Genomic DNA, 24722 nt, shown 5'->3' with positions numbered 1-24722 from the left:
TTCCCTATTAGCAGGAAAACCACTTGTTGGAACTGTGAACTCGCAGAAATGACAGCACGATTACATCAAAAATTCAGGCTGCCCAGTAAAAGCCAGTCAAGGAATACTGTAGTTGGACAGACTTGATGCTTCATTACCCAAGCGAGTTTTGTTTTCTAGTGTTACCCTTCCCACAGTGTTACACAGTGACTTCTTTCCATTTGGGAACCACTGTTCCGCAAAGCACGTTCCTTAACAAATTTTCTGTGCCAATCGTGAGACATTTATGTCTAGTTAGATTTAAGCTCTTTCTGTTCCATGTGCAGGGAGGAGTTGATGCAGAAAGGCTTTCCCCTTCCCCCTGCACCAGAGCTGCTGTGAGAACTTGCTCCATTTAAGGTTGACTGAGCCAATGCTCGTTTTGGGGGAAGGGTTGTGAATTGCTGGGTGTTTTTTAGATGCTGTGCTTTTCCATGATGTTGAACATGATCATAAAGTTAAGTTTTCACTGGTGGGCATCAGTGGAACAGCACCTGATTCATTTTCCTGGAGGCTGCAATGCTTTTTTAGCAAATCACTCGTGCTGCTGGAAGTGGTTTCTTGTGCTACAAAGATTTTATGGGGTTTTGGATGTTTAGTCTACATTGCTGCTTAGCAGGCAGGAATTGGGTCCCCAAGTATGCCTTGGCATGGCCTTATGCCTTGGGGAGGAAGGAAGACCCAGCTTTGGGGAATTAGAGATGCACTGTTCTTCCTTTTGACTTGCAGTCCTTGTCAGAGAAGTGTTAACTGTAGGGTTTTGCAAAATATCCTGCAGAGGTGTGTTTTTTCTGGATCCTTACTTTTGGAGCATGTCTTACCAAATACACTAGTATTTCTGTTCCTTTACTTGCTGAGTTGAATGTATTGCCACAGCACCTGCTTTAGCATGGAGCCCATGGTGCAACACAGGCTTGTACAGCTCAAAATAATAAACTTTTATCCTTTCTAAGATAAAGATGTTTAGCAAAACTTCAAAGAAGAACTCTTCTGCTGCAAAGGCTTGATATTATTTTCAGTTGTCGTGAAGCTATGGTGAGCTTCCAAACAGCATATGCACGGCTGTTGCTTAGTAACATCATCCTGTTGCTGAGGCACCCAACCCTCAGTCAAAGCGGTTAGTGAGCAGGAAAGTTAGAAACGGTGATTTGCATCACTGGATAGCAGTATCTGTTCCCATTTGTGCATAGGACTCGTTTCCCCTTTTTTGTAAAATTGGCAGGGTCAAGGGGAAGGGAAGAGGCAGAGCTTAAGGGAAGGGGGGCAGAAGGCACCCAATGTGATCATTCAGTTAACAGTTTTTTTTAAAAAAAAAAAAAACAAAACTAAAAAAATATCTCTCGCTTTCTGCCTTGCTGAAGGCAAGTTGTTGTTGCTGTGTGGTAGCAGTTGGTTTGGGAGAGTTTTTTGGTTTTTTTGTTCTTTCTCCAGTGACAGTTCCCCAGATCAGAAATGAAATGGGAATTATCTCCCTGAACTTGTCTGTCACATTTAATCTGCTGTTTCTTCCTGGATATCTTTGCCTCTTATCTCTTTGCTCCCAGTCACACTTCTCTTCTTCCACTACAATTTATTTTTGATAAAATGTTTGAAGCAGGTGAATGCTCCTCAACAGAATGAGGACAGTAGCAGGAAAAAGAAAATGCTTGTGAGGAAACAGAGCCATGTTGTGTGATTTTTTTTTTTTTATTATTTTTTTTAATTTTTTTCCCCCCTCTTTTTCCTAGATTTGTAGAATTGAAATAATTATACAATACTTTGCAGTTAAGTTGCACTGCATGACTAAAAAGTAACCATAGACAAGTTAGGAAAATATTTTTAGCCTTATTTCTCATTTATATATATCTACTTAGGAGTGTAAATAATTTCAAATGTGGTTCAAAGCTAGTTTAAAAGGGATAGAAATTACCGAGATACTTCTTACGAGACATAGCAAGCTTTATCAAATGATCCTTAAAGTTTATTTTGGGCCTGTTTATTACTCTTAAAAAAAAAAAAAAAATTACAGGTTTTTTGCCCCCCCCCCCCCCCCCCCCCCCCCCCCCCCTTATTTTTAGCACTGATGTGAAAAGTGCTAACCCTAGGTCAGAGGCTGGTTTTGCAGTGTCTCTTAAGCAGCCAAAGCCAATCTGTTCTGAGGAGACTTTCCTAAGATACTTAATCTGGTTAATGGACAAATTATGTCTGGGAAATTCTACAGTGTGAGCATACTGCTGAATGTGGCAGTATCCTGACAGTGAAACTGCTGATAGGTTTGACAGTGGAATGATAGTTTGCAAGAAACACTCCAGGCCATGCATCATATTACACTTTAATCTTTTAAGTAGAAAACCTGAGGAAAAGCAGCCTAAAACACTGGCAGGTTAGGCTAGTTGGTTCTTTCAGTTCTGGAGGCTTGTATGTTGTAGCACATACTTGTTTTGTGGTGATCTCTTATAGTGTGGACCAGCGATGCCAAAGTAGCCCATCCAAGTTTTTTCCAGATGTCCAGAGTTTCACATAAGTTGAGAAGCGTCATGTGTAATAGGTCAATTTAGCGATGGCATTATTTCCTTTTCTACTTGTATAAATAGTCCTGAGTCATGGACAGAATAGTGTAGTGAGAATAGAAAAAGAGTATAAAGACAAAAATTAATCTAATTCTGAACTTCTGTTAGTTAATCTTTGATTTCAATATTTGGGGAAAGAAAAGCTTCAGACACAAATTGATACATTTTGTGTGTGTGTAAAATCTATAAACAGGTGAGAAACCTGTGTTTAAGAAAAATCTAAACCCAATTAAAAGGTATTCAGTCCAGACTGTGGTTTGGTTCTGGTGAATGCAGATCGTTGGTATGCTAGGGACACAAGCTAGCGTACCTAAGGTGTGTATTAGCTGGTACTGCCATATGGCCTCTCATGTCTTACTGGCTAATTTACCCATCTGTCATGTCTTAACAATTTGTATTTGCTTTCACTACTTGGGTTAGATATGTTATCCTTTTCTTTGGTAGCATAATTTTCATCACACAGTGCTGGTATATTCCCATTATTTGAGTTTCATTAGTTTTATTTATATTAACTTTTGTTGTAGAACATACTGCCCTTTTCAGTGTTGTGAGTAGAAGATGCATGTAGTCAGACAAGCATTTTGGAGATGTTTCTGCATAAATTTCTGGCACAAGGAGGTCAATATCAAAACTCCAGCTATGAATGTTTGACTTATTTCTCCTTCTCCCCCCTGTTCACTTCTAATTTTGCACTCGGGTGCACATCAGCTTCATTACTATGTAAAGTAAACCAGGTTAGTGTCTGCAAAGTAGCTTTCATTGCATATGAGTTAGGAGTAAAAATCCTACTATTCATATCCTTTTTCTCACATGTTGCTTTTTCAGAATTACAGTGAAGCTATGACCTGATGTACAGTATAATTTTTTTTTAATAAGGACACTAACATTTCAGGGCAAACATCTAAGAGAAATTCATGTCAAAAAGGGGTTTCAGCCCTGATGTGCCATTTAAATGAAAAAGTTCTTTCAGTCCCCTGAAAAGCATGCAACATACCAACGCTACAAAATTGCTGTGATGCTCTGCTAGTTTCTGTGCCGCAGTCTCTTATCTCACCGATCTGCTTATTTTACCATTGTGTGGGGTTGGGTTTTGTTGTTTGTTTTTAAACTTATAATCTAATAAAATCTCGGTGCAAATTACATGAGCAATGTTGTCATTATATTTGAAATTAAAAAATCTATACAGCCAGTTGTGGATGGTCACTCCTCTTTGTTAGAAAATCAGATCTCCCGAGAGCAATGTGTTGTGGCTTGTTCAGAGTCTGAGGTTGATACTTAGAGCCTCAGGTAGCCAGAGATAAACTGTATGTTGAAATGTGTGGGGTTGCAACCCACTTAAGTTTAATGGTGTAAACACATTCCTGATAAGTGGTAATATAATGGTCACTGAGCTTCATCCTCACCTCATATCTCATTAATTATATTCCTGTTTCATAGTCATAAGGAAACTGCTTAACAGGACTCTCAATTAATATATTTTGTGATGGAGGACTTTTAAATGAGGCCTGAATAGTTTACCTGGTCAAATCTGGATGTTTTTCTTCATGTTGAGAAGATCACTTGCATATTTCGTGTTTCCAATGAGCTCTTAAATCCTGGAGAGGAGGGCAGTAATGTATGCTTTTGCTATTAGAGATGTTTAGAGAGTATCATGAATTTGTAGGGCTCCTTCCTAGAGCTGCAGCAGGCCACGTTACTGGCTGTAAAGGCTTTCACAAGGGGCACAAATAAAAACTGTCCAGGCTTTATTAAAGCATATAAAAATGCCTGTGTATCCGTTAACTTGAATGCTTTTAATGTCTTCAGTTTCTTGAAATGAAAAATGCTGCCAATATAGCAGTTTACTTTACTGACCTAAACTGTCAGATTAACGGTGTCATTCAAATGTGTCTGTTGTATTTATTTCCATCCATGACAGCCCACATACGCTCTAAAGAGCAACTGGGGATTATTTTCTGTATTTCTCTCACGTTACACTTGTCTGATTACAGTATTTTTTCTTCCTGTGGAAAGTGAGACTTTGTCAAAGAACATCATCATCTTAGGAAACAACCATTTCCCTATACTACTGAGGAACATATGTGAATAATTTGGAAACCTTCAGCTAGTAGGGTTTTGGGTTTTTTTAAGTGTAAAAGGTGGAGATTGTCTTTTTCATCCAATTAGATAGGGCTGCAGTCTTCCTGGGTTCTTTCTATTGCCCTCTTGAATGTGAGAGGAGAGCAAAGGTTGCAGGAACGTGGTATTTTCATATAGTGAAACTTCTGGCCAGTTCTAGGTTATCGTCATTGCCCTCATCTGATTCACCTGGCTGGGGGCTCAGAAGGTAACCCTGCTGGATCGTGACCACAGTCTATTTTTACAAGCTCCACAGTGGTGTAGAAGAAAGGGCATTCCACTTTCTATCAGCTTTCAGCCTTGGAGACTTCAGAAGACTTTCTTTTCCATATGCTTTGTTCTTATAGTTCATCAGTTTCTGTTTAAAAAAGATAAATATACCCTATTTCCTATTTTGATTTTCCTTTTACTTCTCTGCTTCGCTTTTGATGCCCCTTGCAGCTATTTTAGAGCCTTTTAGTCTTCTCCATACTTTCTGCTTTGATGCATCTCCAGGATTGCCATCAAATAATTTCTCAGTCTTTTGTCAAACTAAAGACTGGACCATTTGAGGAATTAATTATGAAGTGGTTTCTTCAGACCCTAAATAATAATTTAGTTCTTATCAATGGCCAATTGGGCATAAGAGGGAAATTTTTCACAGTGAGAACCGTCACCCATTGGAATAATCTCCCCAGGGAAGTGGTTGACTTTGCCACATTGGACACCTTTAAGGGTCTGTTGGACAGGGTGCTGGGCCATCTTGTCTAGACCGTGCTCTTCCTAGAAAGGTTGGATTAGATGATCCCTGAGGTCCCTTCCAACCTGTGATTCTGTGAATGTTTTTGGGTTTTGTTTGGAGGTTTTTTAATTAATCTAGAAGGGAAACAAATCCCCACTCCTTCACAACCATGGTCATAGGAGTTCTGTGTCTACTCTGATGCTAAATACATCATCTGTAATTAATAGCTTGCAGAACTGTAAATTTAATAATGAGTTGTCTTTGAACTCATACGTAGACTTGTCTTTGAATGGGTTTGATGCCTTATACTTCCCCAAGGGGAAAACAGCATTGCTGTTAGGGACAGGTTGGCCAGGGAGAGGGGATGGGTCCATTTTTCAGAATATGTGGGAGGGTTGTATGTGGCCTTGATGGCACATCACCACTTTGCTTTCAAGCAACCGAGAGCGGCACAGCACTATTAGTGAGGTGAAAGGATGGCGGCTGGTTGAGAACAGGTTTTGGACAAGTGCCGTTTGGGGTGAGCCATGTGTTAATGATGCCTTTAGGTTTAGGGAACCCACTTCCGAGGGCGATGAGCCTCCTTGACTGCAAGAATGCTGATGGGCCTTGGTAATCCAATATTTTATTCCTTCCTGGTAGTATGTTGATTGCTGTTTTTCCATCATGACTGTGTTGCTTTTCTGACCTCTGTGAGCTTTAGACTGCATTAATGCAAGTTGTTTTGGGGTTTTTTTGAAGTAAATGCTACAGATCAGCTTGCAGCTTCAGGTAGTAAAGGATGTAGCTGTTTGCTGCTAACCCAAGATGCAGGCAGGAGGTGTGTCATACCTCCTTTTTTCTGTAGCATCAATTCTTTGAGTTCACGGTCTTCATTTTGATCAATTATCTCAACCGTTTTTCCAGTGCCTTCCAAAGTAGCAGCAGAATATGGTGGAGAGGCTGAGTGTGTAGATGAGGTAGGATGCAGTTGTTTGAAATGCATCACACTTCTCCCCCTGCCCCCCTTTTTTTAAAATGATATAAAAATCTGTAAGTCTTTTGTTGACTTCAGCTGTAATTGTGTGTTAGTTTTCCTAGAAATTATCTGTGTGAGCTATACTGGATGTGATACAGCACCGGCAGCAAAGATAACTGTTGGTATAATAGCTATTGATTACCTGATTTAAATATTTAAATAAAACATTCAGTAAAAACCTGTTACTCCTAAATTGAGACTTGAATAAATTAATACATATAAGAAGTTTAAGAGCAATGCAGAAGAGATTTTAATGAAAAACAGACCTTGCTATTCCAGTTTTTGAAATACCAACTTAATAGAAGCATTAAAAATGAAGGTGGTGGCCCATCTTTTTACAAACTCACTGACTTTTTTTTTTAAAGTAGACTGAAGAACTTTAAAGGGTGCTAGTATTTTGTGTTTAAATACTGATATCTGGTAATTCGGAAATAGTGTAGTAAAATTGCGTACTGAGGCCTGTAGAAAAATATCCATTTTGCTTGAAACTGAAGGTATTTAGAAAACATGCTTTAAAAACTATATTCATGTTCTGATGGCCTTAGATTCTGAGATTTGAAAGTGTTTATGTTTTTAAAATGAAAGTAATTTAATTACCTGTTGAAATCTTTGTTTTCTTGAAATGTTAGAGGAACAGTGGCAGTTACTCCATGAGAGAGTTTTAATTCTTGAACCCTTTTTTGGGGTGTTTACCCATAATCCTGTTGCTTAGGTGGCTTTAGGTTATTTCTAGATTGCCACTTTGCTCTTTTCAGGCAGGCTGTGTTGGTTTTCTTTTATTGTTTGTCACATCTTCCTTGTATTGTTTGCCTGCACTGTAATGTGTTTTTGTTAAGAAGTTCCTCTGGTTATATGTATGTTTAGTACAGTAGTGTTACAGTCTCAATTACATGTGCAGCGTGCAATAAACCTCTCTTTAATATTAGCATAATAAATTCCAAACCTCTGTTCAGTGTTAGACTAGTATTAGCACTTGCAGATTCAGAACTACTGGTAGAGTATGAAGGAGGTTGAATTAAGCCCATCTCAACTGGAAGACTAGCGTAACTGTTTGAGAACTGGAAGCAGGATTAAGAAGAAAATCTGTTGTTCCAAAGAGCATTGTTAATTTGTAAATGGACAGAAGAATCGTAGTACTTCTAGAAGGGAGTGTAATTCTTTATTCTGTAGCAAGCCTGATACACTGGTGAACGTCTGAAATGCTGCACTCAATTTTTTCTATATTTTTTTTGTCTGAATACAGATAGAACCAAGTACTCAGTGAAATTTGGACATAATCATAACAGGCTATATTTTAGGCCACTCTGAAGGATACTATACTTTGGTGGAGCCATTCAGCTGTTCTGAGAATCAGTCTCAAAGACGTAGAGTTAAAGCACATTTTGAAAATGTGGACCATGAAGAATATAATTCTGTAATAGTAATATCAACTTCCTGGATAATTGCAGTAGTTATAGATAAAATGTGTCTTTGGGATTCTTGGCAGACTTTGTAGTAAGGGGAGCAACAGAATTGCTTTCAGTGGTGTGCTAATGGCAAGTCAGTCTGAAAAATATTTGAAGGGGAAAATATGCAAATAGGGTATTCCACTGGAAAGATGCACGTACGTTGAAAAATTCAGAAGAAAATGTCTATGGCACAAGCTGATTAGAAAGGAGGAAGTGGAATAAATTATTCTTTCCCTCCAGACAATTTGTATTAAAGTTTAAGTAACGTTGTGCCTGTGTATCTTTCTCATTTCTATCCTATGTTGCTATCACACATAAATTTATATCTGTGCTTTGCATTTTTAAAATATTTAGTGTTTGTTTAGGCAACAAAACCACTGCCAACATAATGAACGTGTTAGGAATTTCGGCAGGAATGACTACAGTGATGGTCTGAGTAGTACAAGATAAGCTAGTAGAACATCGCCCACATCTAGGATTTTAACTTCACAGGATTATCAGCAAGGGGTGTAACAGTTGTATATTTGATCGCTTTTGTAAATATTTGAATAGCATGTTACTGTTTCATAGTATAGACCTAACCTTTGTCAGGTGTGGCTTGCATACTTGCTTGATTCCTGTCTTCAAAATGTGCAATGTCTGTATGGCTTCCCTGTGACTCTTCCTGGGAATCTTGCTAATGTACCACAGAACTGAAGTACCTAAGTGACAAAGGGATTCAAGTGGCAAAAGTAATCACAGCTGGAAATATAAAGTCTCTTTTTTTAAATAGCATGTTAGAAAATAATATTTTTAATAATAAATGTTTTGATACAATCCCAGTTGATCTTGTTATTTACAAAAGAAAAAAAGCACTGTATCTTAAAATAGCTTTTCTAGGAGGCATGTTTAATTTATTCATCCTCAGAGGATATTTAAATTGTAGAAAGTCTTAGCAATATGATTTTTTTTGAACTGTTGAGGGCAAAATGTTGATAAGGCATGACCATTCTATTGTACTTTAGTGAAGCAGCAAAAAGATCAGCCTTTGTATAACTACATCTATTCATCAGCTTCAGCTTATTTCATTTGTAGATCTTAAGATACAGGCATAACATGTGAAACTAGTTCTGACTGCAGCTCCCTTCTTCTCCCCCATTCCCGGTTCCTCTGTGGACCCCTGTGGTCTGGGGCATTCCTGAATCGCACAGCTTTTTTTTGTGTATATGTGTGTGGTTTTTGGTTTTTTGTTCCCCCCGCCCTTTTTTTTTTTTTTTTGAGAGGGGTTGGGGTTTTTTGGTCTCTGTTTAAGAAGAGATGATATCATGATATCTCTCTCTCCAAAATATGTACTTGCCTTAGAAGAAATGAGGTTTTAGAGTAGGTGCAGGCAGATGGATGATACAACTAAAGTGATTAACTGGAGCTGTTGCTGCCCTTGCATGCTGTTTCTAGATGTATGTTGAAACCATTTATTTCTTTGTTTTGGGTTTTTTTTTGTGTGTGTGTTTAAGTGCTACTTTCAAGTAAACTTTTAATAAAGTCAGATCCTGTATTTGTCACTTGTTTTCTCTCTCCTAAATGTCTTTTAAATCTATTTGCAGCTGGGTCTCGGGCATCTTACAGCAGCCAGCACAGCCACCTTGGCTCCGAGTTAAGGGCACTGCAGTCTCCGGAACACCATATAGATCCTATTTACGAAGACAGAGTTTATCAGAAGCCCCCTATGAGGAGTCTCAGCCAGAGTCAGGGGGACCCTCTGCAACCAGCACACGCAGGCACATATCGCACTAGTACAGGTAGGTGGATGTAGCTTGCATGGTTGTCTTTTTATGAGATATACCTTATTCTTCAGTACTAATAATTCTTGTCTTTCTGATGTGCTAAACAAAATGTATTATGTGCATGCCAGTCAAACAAAATACCTTGTGCAGATGGCAGCTATCAATAGAACCCCAAAGGCATGCACAAAACAGAAATATTTAATGTTGTGCTGTATGTAAATTGGTTAAGCTAATTTGGGGAAGGGGCTTACTGATAAGGAGAGAAAATATTTTTATTAATCTTGTGTATTGTCTTTGAGAAAAATCTGTTGTCGCTAAAGAAAGTCCTGGGTTTTTTTTGCATGCGAAGGTATTTTGTGTGTTGCAAAGGGACTGCAAATTTCCTTCCACATGAAGCCAGAGGATTGTTCACTTGCTTTCAAAGTGAATCATACGTAAATGTTCTTCCTCTCTCCTACAGATGTACACTTAGGTATAGGTACACAGATATAAAATTGAACTATGGTGTAGAGAAAAGCTGTTAGCATCACTGGATCATCCATAAATAATAATGATTGTCCATGAAATGGTGTACAAGTCCTACTTGCAGAATGTCCTCTCAACCAAATGAAATACAGCTGTATGTTGAAACCCACAAATAGATCACAAATCAACAGGGATATTTATGGTATTTTAATGCACAAAATAATTAGGGTACATAAATGCTACAGCCAAAATAGCCTAAAGCAGATGTAGAAAACTTGCCTTAGGAATTGTAAGTATTTCTGGTGTTTTATCTTTGCTGTGTTGATCAAAGAGGGAAGATTATGTCCGTTCTCAGATCACTCCCATTTTCAGTAAGGAAAAGTTAAGTGTACTTTTTGGAGCAAGGTGCTTGGCTTTCTTTTAAAACTTTTTTTATTATTATTATTTTTAAAACCATTTCTCCAAGGGCAAAGCTGGCAGTTTTTGCATGTCTGAAAATTTCAATTTCTTTATGCAAGTTTTGAGTGTTCAAAGTACAGGAGAAAATCCTGTAGTTTTTCCACAGAATTCTCCAGTTCAATACCTGTAACAGCTTTATACTTTCAAGAACACCATTACACCATTTCCTTCCTGTTAAAGAAACTACCATAGTATGTGTTTTGTGTAGAGTCATACGAGTATATGAGAAAAGATTACTATTCTTTGTATGAAGGGGACAAGACCTCTGTCTAAATCGCTGAGCAGTGAAGGCAGTGATGATGATTCAAGCAACTATTTATACTGAACTTTAAGCCTCATGTCCGCATGTGGCCACCTCGTATTTCCTATACAGTGCTCTCTTTCCCAGTCGTGCCCTGAAGCAGGTTTCTTATTTTGCTTGCAAAATATCCCTTGGTTCTCTGTGCTGCAGTAGCAGGCTGTCTTGTGACTGTAATTTTCACAACACCTCCATAAGGAAGGAAACCCTGTCAACACAGATCACAATTATAGTGAATGAAACTGGGATGCAGGATGTTAGTGGGTAACACCTGAAGATGGGTCTTCAGAAGGGAAGAGGAAAAACTGAAAAAGTACACTGATTTGGGTAGCAGAAATGCACCCTGTGAAGGTGAATTTTGTTTTGCCCTTTGAGATACAGATTTGAATGTTGCTTCAGGCTCATTCTGAAGAACAGCCCCACCAGTCCAGCATTGTGTTGGGTTGATCCTCCCTAGCTTTCACCCTCCACCCCTATCATCAGGGTCAGGGGAAGTAAAAGCAGGTGGATGCATGCCAGGCCAATTAGTCTGTTGCTCTGTCAATGGCTGTTAGCTGCAGATGCTGTCAGCCTTTCACACAACAGGCTGAAGAGCTGTTAGTGCTCAGAGGGAATTTTGGGCTGGATCAGATCAGCTCTTGGACTCCTTCTGCCTCTGCCACAAATGCCTGTAGGAACATATCCTTCTGATGGGGACAGTTTTTCTGAAATTAGCAGAAATTGGCAGAGGCGAAGGAGTTCAACTGAAGTTTAGCACATAAAATTTTTTATTTCTTCATTGGGTTGTCTTAACTGTTTTTTTTATTGTAGGACTGAATAGCTATTTGTCTTGACTATTTGGTATAAGATACGAGGGGTGTAGATTTTGTGTACTCCTTGGAGATATATGCCAAGGGTTCATGGCCTGTATCTTCTGTGTTCATGAATCACACTGGGGTGGGACGGGGTGTGGTGGGGAGCTTTAAGACTTCAGTGTGCTCAGTTATAGACCATACACCATAGTTCACATTCTGTTGTCTATTACAACAGTACCTTTAATCATGAATATGGTGCATGCTTTTCCACATCTGATGGGGGGGGAAAAGAAGGGAAGGCAAACTTAGTCTAAGGACTACGTCCAAAGTCTGGATTTTTTTTTTTTTCTCTGTAGCTAGCATTGCCCATTAGAAACAAAAGTTATGCAAGTTATACTTGCAAACTGTTTACTTTTTTTTTTCCTTCTCAAGAGAACATTCTTGCTGAACTTGAACATTTCCCTTAATATGGAAGATTAAGTGACTCTCAGAATAGAAGTGGCTTTTTGGTGGTGATTTTTTTTTTTTTTTTTTAATACAGATATCACCTCTTTCTCTTTCGTGATCTCTTAAATACTTACTCCATTCAGGAATGTTTACACAACTAAGGATAAAGCCCACTCAAGAGGTTTTCATCCTCTAGGTGAACCAACATTCAGTGAGCCAAATTCATTAAGCTAAAACTTCTCTATAGGGTAAACTAAATTAAGTTTGTTTGATTTACTCACTGTTTTTTGGGTGGTGGCTTTTGTTTTACTTTCTTTTAACTTCTGTATTTTCCTTGTATTTCACCTATGAATGAAATCCATGACAATAGTTCTGCATATTGCAGAAGGTACAAAATAGTAGGAGCTTACTGACCTTCTTTACTAGCATACCTTTTGCTAGGGGCAGGGTGAATTCTTCATCACTTTGTGTTTTAAATTATGACTGGGTATGTTACTGTCATTCTGTCTAAGCTAAACACAATGTTCAAACTTGACAGAGGTAGCTGCACAGGCTTTTTTGATCACTAGCTTTTATTTTAAAATACCTTTTTGTCTTCAAATGGTAATGCCTTCCCTCATACAAAAAAGTACCAGCCCAAACTTTTGCGCTGAAAGTAGCAATAAAGGTGAAATTCTATTATTGAAGTGGGAATCCACAAAAAATGTGCTTGGAGGGAGTATTCAGACGTAATATAAATAACAAATCAGTTTACTCACTGAATAGAAACTTAAACTTGTATTTGTAACCAAACTAAATAACACTAATAATTTTTGTCCAAGCAGATGTGTTACTTGCCTTCCTTGTAAACCTAAAGGCCTTGCATTATGAATTTAAATCCTAAGTTGTTAATAGTAGAGATAAGATTATTTATGGGATGTCTACATGAACAAGGCTGGAATTTGAAGAGGGCTGTTACCTAATGGGGGGGAAGGACTGTCTTTCAGCCAGAGTGGGACACAGAATCAGCGATGATTTAATTATTTGCAGAATTAGAAGTTTGGACTAGAGATTTAGTCCTCAGTTATTGGTTTTTTAATTCACGTTAAACATGAAAGAAGCCCAAGCAGGCAAAATCTCTCTATTTTGCAAGCCTGGGATTTCCGTAGCTGCCTTAAGGAGAAAGCAGCTTTGCTGCTCAGGTTCTGGGCTCTCACGGATGACCTGGAGCAGAGGAACACAGCTTTCGCAGCAGTGGGGTCTGTGGGACCAGTTGCCATCACCCTGTGGAGGCTGGTGGCACTGTCTGGAATCTTGTAACGATGCTTGCTTTCATTGTGGTCCCTCAGTGAAAGATATGAGCCTCCTTCTGTAAAAACGATGTGATTTCCAGATAAACTTAATAAAAGCCTTGAAAAGAGTGCTGTCCCCAGTGGTGTGGGAGGGAGGGGTGGTAAATGGAGGTCTGTGCTTATTCTGAACTCTCTACAAACGGGGGCTTTATCAGATGAAATAAGTGCTGCTGCTTAAAGGTGAGGGTATCGCTGGTGAGCTGAAGACACTTAGACCTCAAAACCTGCAGAGTGCTCACACTTTAAGAGCACTCACTGGTTTCAAGGGCTATGGACGTGTATCTTTGTCCCCAGCCACACGCTAGTGGCAATGATGAACCAGCAATTACACCAGAGGAGCGAAACTGTCCTCCTCAGCTCTGTGAAGGATGTATGCATCTCACTGGCACCTGGGGAACCTTGACGGCCTTGAAGAAAGCTTAAGGATCACCTTGGGATGCACAGCCTGAGGACAGTCTCTATCTCTGAAGGTCACTGTGGGGAAGGCCTTGTGATACAGCTCAATCGTGGGAAGTCCAACAGCTTTGTATGGTCATGTGGCCAGTTGGCATTGGTTTTGAGTGCTGGGTGCGTTGAGATGAAGTGCCTCCTTGGTGAAGATGTGGCATGCAAGGTACTGTGAGGACTCTTCTGTGCTTCCCAGGGAGAGGGTTAGGAAAAGGAAGAGTAGGGTCTGTGGTTGATACTGCTGATATTAAAAAGAGGACCCTGAAATGAAAGATTTATTGAAAGGAGGTTGAATAGTGAAGGGGTAAGCAGTCAAAATTTACATTGCCTCTGAAGAGTGGCTTAGTGCAGGACTTGAAGGGTTTGCCAAGCACCCTTTTGCAATGGGTTATCTTTTGGGGACCATGTGTGGAGCAGGGGCACTCCTGCAGCACTTCTTGTGCTACCTCCAAAGCTGCCCGATGTCCCTGTGTATGCAGGCGGTTGCCAGGCTGCCCTCCAGCCTCTCTGATGGCCTCCTCTCCTTCAGGCCAGGTCTCCCTGAGGTTCCTCCCACTGATGCTTGGGTGGTTCTGTCAGTGCACCACTGCGTCTGAAGCTGTCCGTTACCAAAAGTTGTGCTGCCATGGGCTGCACCGCTTCCTGGGTGCCGTGGTGGAGAGTTCTGATCAAAGAGAAGAGGCCTGTGAAATTTGTGATGGCAGGTACAAACCAGAAACGTGGCTCTCTGTGAGCTGCGTTTCTGTTCAGGGGGAGAGCGCTGTCAGGAGAGCTGTGGAAAGTCAAGGGGGCTCCTTTTCAGAGGGAAGAGTTACCAGTTGCTCCTGGCTGTGGTTTCTGTTCAAGCACATGCCAGCAACAGGGAAAACACTCTGTATTTCATTGTCCTGTGATGCAGCTTAGTCAAACTGCTGAAGGTAAGAATTACTGTTGTGTTTCTGGACGGGTGCTCTCCCCCTCTTCTTCACCTTCCTTCCCACTCCTGCCTGGTTCTTCACTCACTGACGGAAATGAGTCTGCATCAAGGGTTGCCTTATGTCAAGCACTGCTCCTAGTTATTTGTAACGTTGCCTTTCTCCTGTAAAAGTGTGTATTGCTTTAGTGGGCTAGGGGAAGCTCCCAGAGTCCAGTCTGTCTTCATGGATTAGATGTGCTGCTGGAGGGATGGGAAGAGGATGCAGGCAGCTGTGCTGGCGTTTGCTGCTTTGCCTGTGCTGCAGTAGGACGGGACTTTTGCTGTCCTGGAGGTTACATAGTGTCTGAGGGGAAGATTTACAAGGAAAACAGTCACTGCTTCTCTTGTCACCAGGCTGGTGGCTTTCTCACAACATGGCTGGGCTGTTTTTCTTCTTGCCTCCTTGCTCCATTTTATGAAGTGCCTGTAGTGAGGGTGAGGTCTCTATTCAGGACCTAAAGGAGAGGGAGAAGCCCCTTTTTCTGCCACCCCAGACAGGAACAGCCCATACAAAACTGACTGCATTGTTGGTTTGTGTTTCGTTTTTTGCAGGGAGAGGAGGTTGCTAGTTTTGTTGCTTGTGAGTACCCAAATGGCTCTGACCTCTTCCTCTCCTTGTTTGCACTGCACAAGTGAAGTAGGGCAATCCCAGCTCTTCAGTACCTGATCGCCTCCTGTTCTCAGTGCCAGGTTCATGTGCCGCTCACCCCCAGTCCCTGGGTCCCTGGGGGTTCTCTCCCTGTAGAAGAGGCAGCCACAGGTCCAGCCTGTTTGAACTTCCATCATGTTGACCTGGCAGACAGAAGTCTGACGTTGTGGAGTTGCTGCTGGAAAGCTGCACCAGCTGCCAGCTCCTTGCCTCTGCCCTCCCTGCCCTCCCTTTGCTGCCAGCATGGTGGGGCACAGACCTTGCCTTGCTCCAGGAGGGAGTGCTGCTCTGCTGCCAAATGGCTCTGCCTTGCCAGCAAGGGAGCCAGTGGTCTGTGGGAACAGTAACTACTGAGGAGGTACAAGTAATTTTTTTTTTTTTCCCCCCAGTTGAGATTTTTTACAGCAAGGATGGAGAAAGGTGTTGCATGGACCACATAATGCTGCTTGCAAATACCCGAGTACTTCAATTGCTGCATGTTTTTTATGCCGGTCCAGCTTAGGCTTTCTTTGAGTCTCAACGTTTTGTCATGTCTCTTAGCTCCTTTGCTGTCCCTTACAAAAGGAGCACAAAGGATGCATGAATTGAGCCAAAGTACGCATTCTTCACAAAACTGTAAATATTTTTCTTCATATGTTATAAAGTATTGGGTACGTTTGATATTTTTACAAGTCATTATTTCAAGGCGAAGATTTTCTCATGTTGTGAAGCAATTTTCTAATAATTGAAAAATTGGCCATATGAAAAATGTTAGATGTCTGTGTCCTATAGAGTGATTTACTCTTTTTTCAACAATAATTAAGCCTACTTTATTGCAGTCGTGTGGCATCACAAACTGATAGTGTTTTTCTGTGTCTGCTTTTACAGATAAACTGTTCTTTAACCATTTTTAAGGTTTTTAACTTTAAACTTTTAACCTTGTAAGGTTTTTCTTTTTTAGTTCTTATAAAGTAGTCTATAACAATAACAGAATCATAGAATAGCTTGAGTTGGAAGGGACCTCCAAAGGTCATCTAGTTCACCCCTCCTGCCATGGTCAGGGACACATTCCACTAGCCCAGGTTGCTCAGAGCCCCATCTAGCCTAACCTTTAATGTTTGCAGGGATGGGGCATCTATCACCTCTCTGCACAACCTGTTCTAGGGTTTCATCACCCTTGCACGTCACCAGTGGCAGGTTCCACAGGGCAGTTTATGTCCCGGTTGCCCCACAGCTCTCTCACCCTTTCTCAGGTTGCGTTAGCATTGCTTCTCAGCATGCAACTAGCTTTTAGTTAACCAGATGTATCACTTGTAATTCCATGGACTTCAGATTAATGATGAAAAGGAGTTTTAAGGGGGTTAGAGGGGAAAAAAAATACCTATATATGTTCATTTAGGTGTTTTCAGATTCTTAAAGTGAGCATCAATGAGTGCATGGGTATAGTTTTACTTTGGTTTCAGAGAAGCAGCTAGCTATTCATGAAAAGCTACCTGTTACATGCTAGTTCCTGTATTACAAATACTTTACTTGAAAGTAAAAAGAGAACCTTGGTTTCAAATATATTTTTCTTTATTTGGCTTTAAAGTTGTCACTTCTGGCAAAAACGACAAGCAACAGAAAAATCAGCTTTGACTTCCCCCATTTGGATTAAACCCTTTGTCTGTTACACTGCTTCTCAAATCGTTATTTAGTTTTTTGTTCAGTCCTGAAGTGCAATAGTTAGGTTATAAACACCAAACATCGCTTATTTCTGCTTAGGTTCTGGGTTTTTTTCTGGTTGGGAGACAGATTTGTTTGTTTTGGGGTTTTTTTGTCTTGCACAAGCTGATGTGCTGTGCAGGGGCATACTGTTATGCCACAGCTGCAGATTAATTGAGGATCATGCTGGTAAATCACACAGCATGGAATTCTGGCTATAGGACATCATGTTTTCAGGGAAATGAAAAGGAAAATGATTCCTACCACTGCATCTCTATTAGTTTGGTAATGTTGTGATAATAGACCTGTATTCCTAACTGACATCCACTTGATAACATTGCTTTGGGAGAGAGAGAATTATGAGAAACAAGTGGGGAACAAATCATCAGTGCAAAGTAAATTGAGCACAAAATACCGTAGTGATGTGCATAGTGAATAACAAATCACCTCAAAGCAATGCAAAGTCATAATCGCATTTCATTTGACGGATCTGGGGTGTCTGGCATAGCCTTATCTGTGTTATATTCTTGTGTATGTTTTTCGGTGATTCTTTTTCCAGGTACAGTGGCACCTTCTCAGAGAAAAAATATTTATTTATTCAGTTAGTTTAAATTTTATTTCCTTCCTCATAAAATTTTGGTGGGACTATAATAAAAGACATTGCTTTCAACTTCAGTGGTATTGAGTCATCACTGTAAGGCTGTGGACAAGAGCAGTGAGGGGGGGAAGTGGCAGGAGGTGAAAACCCTGAAGAACCACCTTGTAATCTGTAAGCAATATGCTCCTTAGAGTGGAGAAGCATTTCTCCAAATGAGATATTCATAGCTTCAAAGTATTGAGCTGGTGGCTGGGTTCCATAGAGGAATTTTGCCCATCGGAAGACAGCCCAGATCTCGCCGTTGCTCAGAATAGAAATTTTTAAATCGTCAGTATCCACAGCCTCGTTCCTCTGTCCCATGAACAGGATACCTCCAGAGGCTTGTGGTTTGTCCTATGTATTTTCTAATTCTTCTAATCTCCTTTTTTTAATAGAAGAATGACTTGGAGCATACCTGAATGCTTCTCAGATGTCCTTTGGCTTTTGCCACCTATTGAGGGAGAATTGTGATTATAAAACCTTGGTCAGGGAAGTACATACCCTGTAAATCTCACATGCCACTGTTAGGTAAATACAGTGTCTACTCTGTGCCAGAAACTGGCTGTGTATTTATAATCTATTTACTGGACAGGTGTAGTCTCAGGTTAAAGCCTGGTCACACTAGACTTCAGTGATGCAGGGCTACATCCATTCTCCTTTATTTACTTCAGTGTTGTGTAGAAATACAAGGTTGTCATTCATGAAATAAGAAGCAATTCAAACACCTTTCATAAATCTCCTTGTAAATTTCTGCTGAACAAAAAGACAATGCAGTGCCTGAGGTAACTACCCAGTAATGTCTTCAAGACGACTAATGCTTTTGTTAGAGGATCATTCTTTCTGCAGCATTATATTTAAAGGCACTCTTAAAAATCACCAGCCCATTACTTTTATTTTTTTAACTCCGGCTGTAATGTTTTTTATATAAGCCTGTATACTTTTAGAGGTAGTCTCTTCCTTTATCATAATTTCAGCAGTTTACTGGAGTTTTTATGACTACAGCAAGTATTCAGAGATGTTAGTTTTTACTCTAATGGGTCCAGGAACTTTCAAATTATCATTTGCAGAAGTCAGGTTAATGTTTAAGGTGAATATATCACGTGGTCTGCCACTGGAATACAAATGTGGTTAACTTAATAGTAAAATAACTCTTTACACCAGAGTGGAAACTATTAACTAGAATAGGTGAACCTCAGTAGGGTGTTCTAAAAAATACCAGTTAGTAGCTATTTTATTACTTAGGTTTATAGTGTATAAATAGGGAGAAGTCAAAATCTGAAGGAAAAGACATCCATGTGCTTGATGGCTGTAGCATGATGCAGTGCAGGCTGTTAATCTGATATTGTCTCATAATTATACTTTTTTTATATAACAATTGTGACTTTCATCCACATGCTCCATTTTATGTTGGCCAGCTGGACAGGAAACTTCTAACAAAGGGATTTCAAGAGAAGGTGAATTTGGAGTGAAGACAGAAATTTGGTTGCAGTAGGTGCATCTGTGTGCAGTAATGTGGTCTGTGCAGTTTTGCTGTGATCGGGTTTTATAATCATTATGGTCATTATGTCCCATGCACACAATGTGAAACCATGTAGTACCACAAAGAGCAAGAAAGTGATATGTATGTCTTGTATAGTGCCATTGCTCAGGGTTGAATTTTATCTCCAGTGAGGAAACTGGCATGACGAACTTTATCTCAAATTCTGAAAGGGCAGTTGCTCTTAAGGGGCTTGTCAGTTGTTGCTTTCTCTGTTTAAATGCTCACGTAACATTCATCTGCATGCTGTCCTCACACTGAGGGATGCATCTCAGAGAGATGAGACAAACTGAGAAAAGATCTTGGCATAACACCTTTAGCAGCCAAAGTTGGCATCTGATTATCTCATTATATGGACACACCATTGTTTTTTCTGCAGAGCAGCGTCACTGAAACATGCTACAAGCCGAGTCTGAGAATGGAAGTTGCATATATTAGTGAATATTAAAATCTGGCGGACTTAAAATAAAGTCAGTTCCTGGAGGTGGAAAGGAGTATTGTGTTTTTTAATACTGAAAACTTTAAAAACATGGCTTCTGCCCTCTTTGGTTGTAAAGAGGGAAGAAAGTTACTCCTGTCTTGAGTCTGAGAGTTGGGAGTCTGAAATAATTGAAAATACGTAGTTGCCTGGGGAGTCCTAATAGCTTCATAAAACCTTGGTGTCCCCTCAGTCTACAGGGATTTCAGAATGATGCTTTAGCTATATACGCTTTTGAGATACAGGTTGTATTACCATGATGGACGCCCCGTAACTCTGGAACTTGATGGTGAGGGATGACTGGAGAGAAGGATGTAGAATTTGAGAAGGTTGTGGGTGTGGGGATGTGAGCTGGGCACAACAATAAAGCCTTGCAACAGACCTGGCTGTGAAGGAGGCTGTGTTCAAGTTTTGACTTCAGATTTCACTGAAGTCACATCAAACACAGCTGCAAATAAATTTTGATTGGAACTCATTCATCTCAGGCGCCATATCAACTGAACAGAAATACAAATTTCTAAGATACAAACTCTATGTTGCTGCTCATTGAATTACTTGTCTACTTGTCTACTTGTCTTCATTAAAATTTACTTTAGAGGTATAAAAATCCTTATAGATTATTTTATTCACAAGGTGTGTACTTTCTTCCACTGCTAACCCTAATTAGGTGATTTCACCTGTTAATCACATGCTTGAACCCATAAATACAATAATTACTAGTAAAGAAATGCCAAGTCTAAATTGGTGATTAAGAAAATTATTCCATATGCTAGGGTTTAGGCAATGGCTGTTATATACCTTCACCCAATGGAACTGTTCAATAAAAGGAAAAAGGTATCTATTTCAAACAAAAAATAAGCATGAAAAGCAAACCAAGACACAGACAATGTGAGAATGTGCAAACTGGAGTGGAACAATACAGAGAAAAAGCCTTCAGTGTGACTAGATACCAGCTGTTCTGTAAACAGAGGACTAGCTCAGAAACCAAGGAAGCAGTGTTTTCTTTCACTCATTCTTTCTGCATTATAGAAAAACATCAGTTTCTAAGCAAAGGAACATTCAGCCTTATTGTAACAATTAGTGTCAATTCTAAAGAATGCTGTTAGAAAATGGAAATTAAATGATATATCAGTACGTTAGCAACTTCAGTTCTTCAGTCTTCAAAGATTGCCAGGTTTTGCATTAGAAGAGTATTTACTGAACATGACAATATGCAGACCACAAGTGATGTTTCCTTGGTTTCTATGAAGTAAGCTTTTCTCCCTCAGAACAGTGGCGTGAAAATACAGCAATGGTCAGGCAATGATTTTAAGGTTTTTGAAAGGATCAAATAGCGAATGGGTAATAATTCATGACTGGTGTGTGCAATCACTTTGAGTATGTTTATGGTCTTCATTAGGCTTAGTACTCTGCAGCTGCCAGCGGTGGAAATGTACCTGTTAACTAATTCAGAGATGCACTGAGTGTTTCCCATAGAAGTCACAGCATAGCGGCTAAACAGCTGCCTTTGGGTCTGAAGATGGGATGGGAAAGTACGAGCAATGTAAATCTCTTCTGATGCATCTTAAAGACACATTGATGTTGCCTTGATAAAAAGGCTTCCTCCGTACCATGTCATGGAAACATCTGATGATAAAATTATTACAGAATACATGCTTGCAACAGCATGTAGACACACTAATTACACGTAGGTGTGACATCCAGGTATAACCAGTACTTGAGGAAATTGTGACTAACATGTTTGTGGGTGGAAAATAGACCTTTTTTCCTAAGTACCATGCTGTTCAGTATCTATTTCTTTTGTTTGCTTCCATTTCCCCTGCACAGCATGTTATGTTCCCTTAAAATGACATACCTGGTACAATACAGAGACTGGCTATTTGCCATGGCCGGCGGTTGAAGGCTCTGAGCTGGGCGTAGTGGAGCTGACTAGAGGGAAGAAGGTTGTATTTGCCCTGATATATGCAGAATACGAGCATCTTTAGAAAGCTGGAGCCAGTGGAAAGAATTAGAACAAGGCTAGCTGAGCCTTTGAAGCATGACTAGAAATCCCTGAGAGAGGGAGAAGACATGGAGCTAATAGAGGGAAAGAGGCTTTTCCAATTGACTCTATGGAGTTTGCAATCCTGGAAGCCCTAAAAGGTTGATGTGTTGAGAGCAAAGGCTGAATAGATGGAGAAGAGCCTGTCCCGTGAGGATGCAAGGGAAGATTTCCTAGAAGGTTCTTTTTATTTCTCTCTGGCTGAGTATTTTGAGACTGGAGATTTGATTGCAAGATCAGCAACTAAATAGGACAAAACAAAGAGTATGGAGAAGTGAGGGAGGAGAAAATGGAAAACAGGGAATGGAAGGTTGCAGCAGTTTTGACTGTGTTTTTCCTGTTTCAACTCCAAGAAGTCATGTAGCAAAGTTGCCAATCTACACAGGACTTCTGGCTGGGTGTTTGTCTCTTCTCCCAAGTTACTAATGATAGGACAAGAGGAAATGGCCTCAAGCTGCATCACGGGAGGTTTAGATTGAAGATTAGGAAAAACTTCTTCTCTGAAAGAGTGGTCAGGCATTGGAACAGGCTGCCCAGAGAGGTGGTGGAGTTGCCATCCTTGGCGGTGTTCAAAAAACATGTAGATGTTGTGCCTGGGGACATGGTTTAGAAGGCATGGTGGTGCTGCATTGGCGGTTGGACTTGATGATCCTAGAGGTCTTTTCCAACCTTAATAATTCTATGATTCTTTTGTCCTCTTTTGGTAAATATTTTCAGGTTCCCCCACCATATATTTCTCTACAGTCTTACACTTATAATGTGGAAAAGTGCTGCTAAAAGTAACTGCTAAGCAAATTTATAATTATTATTATATATGTATTACCATACATCTTGAACAGTGTTAGACTCGACTGCTCGTGCTTGTTACTTTGGATTGCTGATTTGCTCCTATAGCTTGATTATAATCCATTTTGTTAAAGTTCTGGTGCATGCTCTAAAACGCTCACTTAACATTTAGAGATAAAAAGTGTTTGTATCCCCCAAACTTGATGAATTCTGTTTCCTAATTGACAAAGAATGCACTATGTTATTTTTATGGTGTATTAGATTGGAAAAGTATCCGTTTTATAAATCTTCTTATATATTTGCTACCAAAGAATGCACTGCATTTGTGTCATTTATGAACCTATTGAAGGGTGGTGGACATACCTTGCACTGAAAGGACTTCTTACTGGGATTCAATTTTCAACTTTCCCGTGAGAGTAAGAATCAGCTGCAGGCACAAATCAGTGAAGAAAAAAAAGGGGGTGGGAGGGAAGTAAAGAATTGTGAAATCTATATGAAAGGCACAAGGAGAAGGTTATCACAGGAAACACAGGAACTGAATGTCTAATATAGAATAATAAGAGGAAAATTTTACAAGGTAATATCCGCGAATAAAACAGCATTAGCCAAGTAATTTTCAGCAAGAAGGTGTAGCAAGATAAGTCTCATAAATGTGTTTATGCTTTCTGAACCTCTGATCCTGCGTGCGTTAACTGGCCAAAATGCCCTCTGACTTCTATAAAGTCTGAACTTTTTAGCAGTTCTTATGTGAACTTGGTCTCCCTGAGATCCTTAGGTAAGGTGCAATAGTATCTCTGCCTAAATCAACATGTTCTTGCTTTTTGGGTTTTGTTAGTTTTTTCTAGAGATGTCACAGATTTGAAAAGAAGATACAAAATCTGAAAGTGAATTTCTAAGTTTTATCTTATTATGAGCCTGTGAGCATGTTTAGCAACACACCTAAATTTTCAGCATTAATATAAAAGTTGCTGTATCTTTGTTAATGCTGTGCAAAAGCTGTAGAAAATTATGAAGGCTGGCTTTTCTATATGCTATTTATGCAATCGAGAGAACTGTAATCAGGGCATACATCAGGTCTTTGGAGGGTTTTCATTATAGTTAATGGGGCTTTCTCTTTGGCAAAGATTTGTAAGAATATTAAATGTCTGCATGGTACCTCAGATGTTCCATTTTCTGGGGATGTGATTTTGGTGCTGCAGTAGTGAAGGGTTGGGATGATACGGTATTTTTGAGGTATTAATGACATGCCAGATTAAAAAAAGATCTTAAATCTTTAGTGGACAAACTGAAATCTCTTCACTGCAGCGATAGTTATTGATTTGCACAGTGTGAAACACTCACTTTGGAAATTCTCAATGAAACCCTTCTCTTAACCCAAAATTAAGATTCTCCTCTTCAGGCATGGTTCTTACATTGAAGTTTAAAATTTCATGAATGCATAGAGGTTTATTGGCCTACTACTGAGCCTGTTATTTACTATACTCAGTGTCTGCTAGCTGCAGCAGAGAGTGGGTGCTGCGATCCTGCCATCAGTGTGAGCCAGCCTCAGCGCTGCAGGTTGCGGTCCCTACAAGCCCCTCTTGTGTGTGTGGAGAGGGGCGCTTGGAAGGGACAGCAGGATGCCAGTTGCCCTCTCCCTGTGCCTCTGCAAGGCCACTGTGCCGAGTGGTCCTAGGAAAGAGCCGCAGGTGGGTTGACCAGTGCAAAAGGAGCAGAGCAGAACCTGAGAGACTTGCTTATCTGACATGAACCACTGAAATTCCATGTAAGTTTAAAAAGTGGGGGCAGCAGTCACTATTAAAAACAATGCTTTCACACCGGATCACTTAGGTAAAGCAAGATACAGGGTAAGTAAGGTTTTGAGGTCTTTTGGTTCATTGATTTTAATCTTGATCTCCTTGTCAGTTTTGGGACTTCTGAAGACCAGAAGCAGGTCTAGTTTTGTTGGCACCTTTACCTCCAAGCTTCTTGTTAAATTGATGAGGTGTCAAGATGTCCACAAAACTAGACCTGCTCCTTCACAGTCTGGTTGTGACTTTTGGTTTTACCTTTATGCAGAGGCAGCATAGGATCCACCATATAC

The 24722-nt window shown here is 40.0% G+C and overlaps 1 protein-coding gene across 9 annotated transcripts in view; it reads left to right on the top strand.

Annotated features, from left to right (window-relative positions):
- Positions 1-24722, top strand: part of CTNND2 (catenin delta 2) — a 687140-nt gene that overhangs the window by 404016 nt on the left and 258402 nt on the right. For all 9 annotated transcript variants that reach the window (XR_010371561.1, XM_064443391.1, XM_064443387.1 and 6 more), the window contains one exon: positions 9456-9650. Coding sequence is in view for 8 of the 9 variants with exons in the window: in XM_064443391.1 (XP_064299461.1) it covers positions 9456-9650 (195 nt within the window). In the remaining variant the exon portion in view is untranslated. The remainder of the gene's footprint in view (positions 1-9455; positions 9651-24722) is intronic.

Source organism: Phalacrocorax carbo, chromosome 2, assembly GCF_963921805.1.
Source record: "Phalacrocorax carbo chromosome 2, bPhaCar2.1, whole genome shotgun sequence".
Taxonomy (NCBI): Eukaryota; Metazoa; Chordata; class Aves; order Suliformes; family Phalacrocoracidae; genus Phalacrocorax; species Phalacrocorax carbo.
This window is presented reverse-complemented; position numbering and strand designations above follow the sequence as displayed.